Source organism: Anastrepha obliqua, chromosome 2 (genome assembly GCF_027943255.1).
Source record: "Anastrepha obliqua isolate idAnaObli1 chromosome 2, idAnaObli1_1.0, whole genome shotgun sequence".
Lineage (NCBI taxonomy): Eukaryota > Metazoa > Arthropoda > Insecta > Diptera > Tephritidae > Anastrepha > Anastrepha obliqua.
The window spans coordinates 9,000,423-9,009,826 of record NC_072893.1 but is presented as its reverse complement, the minus strand read 5'-3'; the positions used below and the strand labels follow the sequence as shown (position 1 = coordinate 9,009,826).

General features: G+C 39.2%; 1 protein-coding gene across 1 annotated transcript; it reads right to left on the bottom strand.

Annotated features, from left to right (window-relative positions):
• Positions 1-569: 569 nt before the first annotated feature.
• Positions 570-7,242, bottom strand: LOC129237041 (piggyBac transposable element-derived protein 4-like). Its single transcript, XM_054871426.1, has 3 exons — positions 7,006-7,242; positions 5,891-6,937; positions 570-1,124 (listed from the first exon to the last, which is right to left on the bottom strand). The coding sequence occupies exons 1-3, from the start codon at positions 7,189-7,191 to the stop codon at positions 570-572; spliced, it is 1,788 nt and encodes a 595-aa protein (XP_054727401.1). The 5' UTR covers positions 7,192-7,242.
• Between the last annotated feature and the right edge of the window lie 2,162 nt (positions 7,243-9,404).

Sequence of the window (9,404 nt, the reverse complement as noted above, 5' to 3'; positions counted from 1 at the left end):
GTATGCGTGGTGGCGGCGGAGGCGGCGTCGTTTATGATGGCGGTGGAATTAGGCTGAACTTCACCTGACTCTGGTTCTAATTTGTAGAGCCGAGGACTGTGCGGTGCTGTAAGAGCTTGAATAGCTATAAGAGCTTGCATAGCCGCGCTATCTTGTTCCCTTTGCTTTTGCATTTGGTTGAAAAATGCTTGCATTTGCTCTTGATTATTTTTTTTGTTTTCGTTTCTAAAAAAAATTCACCTCCTCGTCGCCACTGTTGGATTTCCGGATCTTGTAAGAAAAAAAACTTCGTTTTCGCTTTTTAATTATTTTATTTAATTAAAGTCAAAATGATTTTCCGATTTCAATTACTCAGCTGCTAGCACGTTCTATCACCCAGCTGCGCTGCCAACACAGGCCATAACCAAAACAGTGTTGCCAACACACACTGTAATCAAAACTGCGTTGCCAACACTGTTATAGTAAGATTGTTGCTGCTACTGCTGAGATATCTTTCGTTTTCGGTATAAATGGGTAATATTTTTCTCCAGAAAACTCGAAATTTCCAACAGCGCGAATGGTGTTAGATATCAGGTTGAAGTTGTTAGAACAACCTTCAATCGCTTGTTGCTGTTCAAAGTTGAGGCGTGGGCGATATATATTACATTCTCAATGCGCATGTAGATTTGGTCACATTGTTGGTGAGTGACTTTAACCATGCGTTGCTCGAATTGTGCAAGTGCAACACGATAGACAGTTTGCACACTACAATTCGGAAGATTCTTCATTGTTGAATGAATGTGTTTGTAGATCATAGAGGTATCAAATCCGATACCTCGGGTGGTGACTGGCAATGCGGATGGATTCTGTGAAACTATTGTAGACATTTGCTCCACCACTTCCCTAAGATCTTCAAATCCTTGGAATAGTACATCATCAACTTGCTTCATAATTACTGTGTCCGTAAAAGCTGCGCCCTTTCTATCGCGGAATTTTCCGCTGCGTTCTTTGTCGCGGTTTGATTTTGAGGGTGCTTTTGGTTGACGTTTTAGTTTATCACTCTTTAGAGGTTGGTAATCATCATCGTCGTCTTTACGTAGGTTACGTAAATCACGTTTGGTATTTTCGTTACGACGTCCTACCGACTGCGCCAGGTAATGAATAACAACACGAGTTGTTGATTGATTGATAATAATTGCAATTTATTTTAGGTTTTTCTTTTACTTATACTACTTCAATAGCTAATTTAGAAAGATGTGTGTATATATGTAGCAGCGCTCATGTTGCGTCGTTGCTATCTGAACAACGATTGATTGGACGAGTGTGTGAAGATAAAGGATTTTCCAATAAGAGGTGTTATTTTGATATTCAAAGAATGGTTTCGTTGCTTGAGTGGCACGTAACGCCGTCTTGTTGAAAATAAACGTTGTCCAATACCATCCAATTTCGGCCATAAAAAATCCTTAATCATCTCTCGATAGCGCAATCCTTTCATCGTAACTGTTGCTCCAGCTTCATTTTCGAACAAGTAAACGCAAATGACTCCGCCGGACCGTAAACCGAACCAAACAGTCACACGTTGAGGATAGAGAGGCTTTTCAACAATAACTCTTGGATTTTCTGAGCCCCAGATTTGACAATTTTGCTTGTTGACGAGGCCACCGAGGTGAAAATGGGTCTCATCACTGAAGATGATTTTTTGGAAAAAATCTGGATCATTTTCGAGTTGATCTTCAGCCCAATTTACGAATCGACGTCGCTTCAAATGGTCAAACGGCTTCAGTTCTTGTGTGAGCTTGATCTTGTACGGATGTAGGCCAAGATCTTTTCGCAAAATTCGCCACAATGACGGCACAGAAAGGCCCAATTGTTGAGAACGTCGTGTGAGCGACACATTTGCGTATGTAAGTATGTGCTCATATCATTTGTATGTATGTAAGTATGTGCTCATATCTGTGCCAATTTAGTTTGTTGAACTCGTATCCGCTGTTGGTAGGTAGTAGCTGGGTTGACGGTGACTATCGGTGATTCTGGGTTGCTGCTGGTTGGAAGGTGACCATCGGTAACTCAAGCAATAAAAGGCCACGGACCTGGTACTACTGCAACAGAAAATTCTTTCGTCCACTGCTTTTTTGGTTTGATTGTTGACACCTGTAGTGTTAAGCCTTTGCTGATTCCTGATCTTCACATTGTCCAATTGTGAAGGTTTTACACACAATGTAATCATAGTCAATGCCTTTTCATTTTCACTTTTCCATTTGGCTTGTAATGCAGCATCTTCTGGCCTAGCTAATTCGCCACTCACTACACTCCAAATGTCCGAATGCACGAGGATGCACTGCATCTGTCTACATCATGTATCGTAGTTAGAGTCATCCAACTTCTCTATTTGATTCAACGAGCTCATTATTAAATTTACTTTTTTTATTTTCTTTATGCAACACACGCGATGAAGATGATTAGTTCATCATTTATGTAACAAATAAAAGAGTTCAGTTCGTTTATTTTAACAATGTAACACTTAGTGTTTTGTTTACCGAATTTATTAGGTATAATTCAAAAGTTATGTTAAGTAAAAGTTTTTTAATGTACAACCGCTTCACGGCACGACGACTTACCGACTGGCACTTAACTACGCGGCTATTTTCCCGTTGTCTCTCTGCTGTACTGTGTGTACTGTGTGTACTACTCAGTCAACCACTGTTGCCACTGTTACATTTATATTCGCTCTCCGATGTTATGCAAGCAACAAGTAAGATTTACAATTTGTGTGGCTTTCTCTGGAGCGTAGTGTACTTCTCGTCCACCAAGAATGCACCTCCATCGGTTCTTTACAACACCATTTGTTCTTATGTTGCGACATTTTAAAAGCATTTCGTTGAACTTAATTTCTGCTTGGTTCGGCGTCCGATAAGGAGTAATAAGCCATGGTTCTTACGCATATCCAGCATCACCTTAATAACCGTGGAAATAGATTTTCTCGGTTAAGATACATTTATAAATATGTGAGTATATAAATATATAAAATAAAATTTAATAAATAAACAATTTTTACAAATGTAAAATTTTACCTAACAACCAGAAAGTTCTTTGGTGGTTTGAAAATTGTGTCTCAAAATGTGAACGTAATTCGCTAACGTTCCAAATTAGCGAATCATGACTAGCACCCGCATGGGAAGCGTCGACGTAGCGTATTTTTAATTCATGGTCACATACCTATTATTATAAAGAATCATTAAATGTACTTCAGAAAGGATTTAATAACTTACCAGCATAACATTTAAGCTGTAATAACCCTTTCTGTTGTAGTATAGGTGACTATTTTCGGATGGCGCAATTATCTTAACGTGCGTTCCATCAACGCAACCGAAAACAGATGTTGTTGTTGTTGTTGTTAACAGCAGAAAACAGATGGAATTTTATGCTTAATGTAAAAAGCAATTGCAATTTTACTTTTTTCTTCGGTTGCCACTGGAAACTATATCCACCTTGGACATAGATATTGTTCAAATATAAAGAGGACGTCCGCAAGTGCTTTGCAGAAACTGGACTGCGCTAGCCCCACGTCGTGGTCTTTTCCCACACCCGTTTGGTAACCGCCTTCCGCAAAGAATCGCAAACATGCGCTTAACTTTACTACTGGAGTAACAGCAAACTGCTTCCTAGCTGGTTGTGTATGAGTCGTCACCACTTTTAGCAAGTACTCAAACGCTGGTTTATTCAACCTGAAATACTTCTGAAATCTGTTTAAACAATTAAAAAAAGTTGAATATTTAGTTATTTTAGCACACTTTTCTTCACTCGTTTACTTACAAAGATTGAGGCATCTCCAAGGGGTTCATTAAGTCCCGGAGTTTCCTCCTCGCCACACGTGGCCCGTTTAATTGCTCCCTTTCCTCTTCATTTATTTCACTCACTAACATATTTAATGCTAAGCTATTCATTTTTCAGTTTCCTATTTAAATGCAATTTATATAATATTTCGCAAAAATAAACAATATTCACATTTTAAACGCATTGCAAAATTGACAACAATAAGCAAAACACCTGATTTCGAAAAACACAAGTGAGAAAAACCCCTACTCGCCAAAAATCCCTTTCCCTAAGGGTTTAAAATTGGAGGAATTTTTCTTAGGGGAATTAAAAATGCGAAAAGGAGAAATTCCACGAGAATAAATTATGGTTAAAGCACTATGTGCTTATTAAAAAACGGAAACTGTCCTTAAAGCACTATGTGCTTATTAAAAAGAAACCCGGAGGTTTTGTTTGTAGCGCGATGCGCTCTTCTTTATTTCGAGTCAAAAACGGAACTGAACTTAACTTATAAATTAAAATCTAACTTGTCCCTATTCTTGGCACAATTATTTTTCTGGCAAATACTTTATTGTTGTTGTTGGTGGAATTCAAATGTTGTTGTTGTAGTTTACATAGGTAGCTGAATATGGAGTTGTTATTGTAGTCTGCACTTGCCGGTAAGTATGAATATGATCCCTACCGCTGCAGTTGTGCGAATGGAGTTGTTGTTGTAGTCTGCACTTGCCGGTAAGTATGAATATGATCCCTACCGCTGCAGTTGCGCGAATTTAATTTGTGGGACCATGAAAAGTTTAGCTTTCCCACGCTAATGCAAAGTAGCTAAGTCTGCACTTGGTATTCATATGTCACTCATGGGAGTCATGTGTTAACTGCCCCCCTCGTAAATTTAGGCCGTCCTCGGCCGCTTTTATAATCTTTGCTGCTATCTCATCTTTTTTTATCTTATTCTTTTTTACTTTGGTTGTGTGCCACTGGAAACACCCTAACTAAACTGCATAATTTTTTTATTCTTGGAAACTTAACCCTAGAACGGTAACCTTAATTTTTTGCCCTATTACGGTAACCTGGGGTCATCGACGACCCCAATTTTCGAAGATTCATATCTCCGGTAAAATTTCACGAAATGAGTTCAATCAGGGCTTATTTTTTTCGTTTTTCAATGTAGAATCGCGTTGGCTTATAGCAATTCCGCTTTCAGTCCGAAAAGTTAGTAAAAAATTAAGTAAAAGGGTAGAAAACATGAAAAATTCGTGAAAATGACTTTTTTTATTCAATTTGCAATATCTCCGCTAATTTTTGATGAAATAAAAAAAATCAAACGCCGTTATAAAGTGAAAATATACAGTTTTTAAACAGAACAGTTGGTTTTACTCGATTGTCGAAAAAGTGTATTTATTCCGGGAATTGAAGTCTGGGAATTTGGAAGAAATCGAAACATAGATTTTACTCAAAAAAATGTATAATTTTTTTTTTTTAATACGTTTATTTTTTTTTACAATGCAAGAAAAAGTTGTCTTAACATTCCTTATGCATCTCGCAATACACAAATGTCGCACATAACGTGCCTATGGCTTTCACACATGGGTGCCTTACAACGTTGACATCTGACGCTATATTTTTTGTCGACCGATCTCGGGCAAAGGGCACATCTCGCTCTTTTACCCATTTCTGGCGGGGGCTTAGGACGCACGGTTTCTTTTAAAACATTCTCAATGCACCATAAGACGTTTCTTGGCATTGTAGGCACCTCCAGCCTTCGTTTCAACTGCGGGATTGTGAGCGATTCGATCAAACTTTTCAAAAAATCCCTCCGATTCATCGCTTCATTTCGGCTGTTAAAATTATAAATAACCATGGCGTTTATCCCCGCTTGGTCCAGCATCCCGGTAAAAACTCTCATGGGCCATCTCCGGGTTTTTCGGGCTGTCGTGTACTCGTGACACAACTGATCGAAAGTGTCGGTGCCACCTTTGGTCATGTTGTAAAAACAGATCATCTCCGGCTTGCCAGTGCTTTCGTTTATTTCCTTCAATCGGTGGAACGTTGAGAGGACAAGAACCACTTTATTTTTTTTCGGAGTGAAGGAAACTAAAACTTTGGTTCCGTCGAAAGCAAATCTTGAGGATCCTGGTTGACCTGACTTTTTGAAATCCGGGGGTATCTCTTTTTTATTCTTTCTGAGCGTCCCAACCATTGTAATGTTGTGCTCCAGCATCTTGTCGAAAATTTCGATCGACGAAAACCAATTGTCGCACGTGATGTTTCTGTTTGTTCCGAGTAATGTTTCGCTCAGCTTCCGGATGTAATAAGATGGAACCTTTTCTTCATTTTCGGTATTCACTTTGCCAACATATGGGATTGCATTCACCATATAGAATGTCCTTGAGTCGTTCAGCATGACAATTTTCATCCCATATTTATCGGGTTTGCTTCCGTTGTAGACCTTGAAAGGGCAGCGCCCACGAAAGGATAACAGTTGTTCGTCTATAGTGCAATATGACGCCGGATTGTAGAGAGTTTTGCACTTTTCGATGAAGATTTCCCAAATTCCTCGTATGGCTGCGAATTTATCATTTACGACACGAGTCGGCCGGGTAGCTTTATCGTCGTATCGGAGAAACCGAAGGATAGTGCAAAATCTTTTCTGTGACATTGTGGCTTTGTAAAAAATGGAGCCGTACTTCGTATCCCACAAATCATCAGAAGAGGTCATATTCGTTTTTTGGAGACCAGAAAAGTACATCAAGCCGATAAAAGCTTTCAGTTCAATCATGTCAACGGGCTTGTACAGAATATCCTTCGTGCAGTCGATTTCCCGTTCTTCTGTGTAACGATGAATTTCCTCGTTGGTATGCTGCAAGATTTTTGAAAGAATGACGTCATCGAAAAACAAATTCCACGTCTCATACGCCGTCTTTGCCTCTTTTGCAATCCCAACAGGGCCAGGGATAAATGAACCGAAGGGTGCTCTGTTTGTTACCCGCTCGCGAGGAGTGGTAAACCATTTATGCCCGTTCTTACCGGAGACGATACTCCTCCTCCGGCCACGTTTACTGCTCGCACTTGAGCTCTGTTCCGCCGATAAACCAGAGCCCGATCTCAAGCGTTTTGATGGAGGAGGAACATCTGGATCTTCTACAGACTGGAAATATCAACACATATACATTTCCGTACGAAATATATCGGAGCAGAAAAAAATTATTTACATACCTCAACAGGGTCATCGTCCTCGATTTCCTCTATCTCGCTGGCATCGTACTCCGACTCGGTATTACTTTCCTCATTCGTATAATTTTCTTCATTATCGCTATCGATGTCATCATATTCAGCGTCTCGTCTTTGCGTTATTATTCGAGAAACGTCTTCGAGAGACCTCAAATTGTAACGCGAAGACATTGTTTACGTCTATGAGTGGAAGCAAACGCGAATATAGAATTTATATGATAATATATATACTAAGCATATAAAAATCACACTATACTCACCAAAAAAATATCCTTCGTTGTAAGAAAAAAAAAAGTTAAATCACACAAGTCTAACGGCAATGGTAACCTGGGGTCTTAATCGACCCCACGCTCACTTAAGATCTTTCTCACTCCAAGGGAAGCACGCAACTGAGGGTGCCAGCCGGCTCTAGAGGCTTCCCGAGCATTGAATTGAATTATGGTTGAGGCCATTTGTCGAAAACCGGAGGGGGAGGGAAGGGGCGCCAGATTTAAAATCGCCTGGGGTCGTATAAGACCCCAGGTTACCGTTCTAGGGTTAATTATAAAATAAATTAATTCATTATTTTGAAAAATTTTCAACTTAGAATTACTTATAATATCACTTATACTAACATTTACAGCGAGCTCAGTGATTAATATTTTTGAAATTTCTTTTGTGTCAAGAATAATAGGATTTACTATATTTACTTTCCCTAAAACTATAGAATAAATTATATTCTCTAAGTCAGTTATAACTGCCCTGTTTCTTGCCGTCAATAATCCGAATAAATTTCCTGTATCTATTTTATTTTCCTTGGTAGTTTTTAAAATTTGGTTGACTGTATCAGTAAGTTGGTTAATTTGTACTTGTATCTTTGTATTAATAGTGAATTGACGTTCATTAGATTCAATGAGCGCTCTTTCTCTGAATTTTACCTCATTGAAGTCGTCAAAATCCGGGGTTCCGACTATGTATTTGAGTGCTGTACCAATTAAATTTATACTTCGTGCATGTCTATGATGAATCTGAATTGTGTCCATCAGTCTCAATATGTGTTCCATGTCCGATTGGAGAATTTGTTTCATATGAGATTGAGGAAAAACGTGAAGTATTTTTTCTGTTCCCTCTACAACGTTACGGTAAGTCGTAAGGTTTGTACAATGTGTCATGTAGTCAAAATTTTCCCAAATTGCAGCTTTTCCGTCCGATATCGGTATATAGTTTGATTTTGAAAAGTCCGTTATTTTACCGTATAACCCTTGACTTAAAAGTAGTATAAAAAATATTGCAATCATTTCTGCCGTGCAGGTTTCTTTCGTTTCCAAAAATAGTTGATTGTATCCTTCGTTGTTAGATTCAGTTGTTCTGCCAGTTGGGCTTAGTTGTCCTGCCAGTTGGGCTCGGTTGTTCTGCCAGTTGGGCTCAGTAGTTCTGCCAGTTGGGCTCAGTAGTTCTGCCAGTTGGGCTCGGTTATTCTGCCAGTTGGGTTCAGTTGTCCTGCCAGTTGGGCTCGGTTGTTCTGCCAGTTGGGCGCCAATTATGGTTAAAGCACTATGTGCTTATTAAAAAACGGAAACTGTCCTTAAAGCACTATGTGCTTATTAAAAAGAAACCCGGAGGTTTTGTTTGTAGCGCGATGCGCTCTTCTTTATTTCGAGTCAAAAACGGAACTGAACTTAACTTATAAATTAAAATCTAACTTGTCCCTATTCTTGACACAATTATTTTTCTGGCAAATACTTTATTGTTGTTGTTGGTGGAATTCCAATGTTGTTGTTGTAGTTTACATAGGTAGCTGAATATGGAGTTGTTATTGTAGTCTGCACTTGCCGGTAAGTATGAATATGATCCCTACCGCTGCAGTTGTGCGAATGGAGTTGTTGTTGTAGTCTGCACTTGCCGGTAAGTATGAATATGATCTCTACCGCTGCAGTTGCGCGAATTTAATTTGTGGGACCATGAAAAGTTTAGCTTTCCCACGCTAATGCAAAGTAGCTAAGTCTGCACTTGGTATTCATATGTCACTCATGGGAGTCATGTGTTAACTAATATTTAGGATTGGGCCGTATGTGATTTTGAAGAAAGATCACTATATGATTTTGATGTAATGTTCGACGAGAACGTAATAGGTTATGAGCCTAGAGCATAGTCGGGATAATATGGTATATATAGCCTTTTGGCTAGAATATGCTTTTTTACTTGATGATGCCACTTCGCTTTTATCTGCAGAGGGGTCTTCATTCGTAAACGCCAACGAATCTACAGAGAAAACTGGTGGCCTTATAGGACTTATTCCGCTGATGTCCATAAATCCATCCAATGTGCCAGTTTGGGTCAGATTTTATGACTCTACTTCTGGGCAGTTTTCTTCACACGACATATCCAAGTTCTCCTGAATTCCA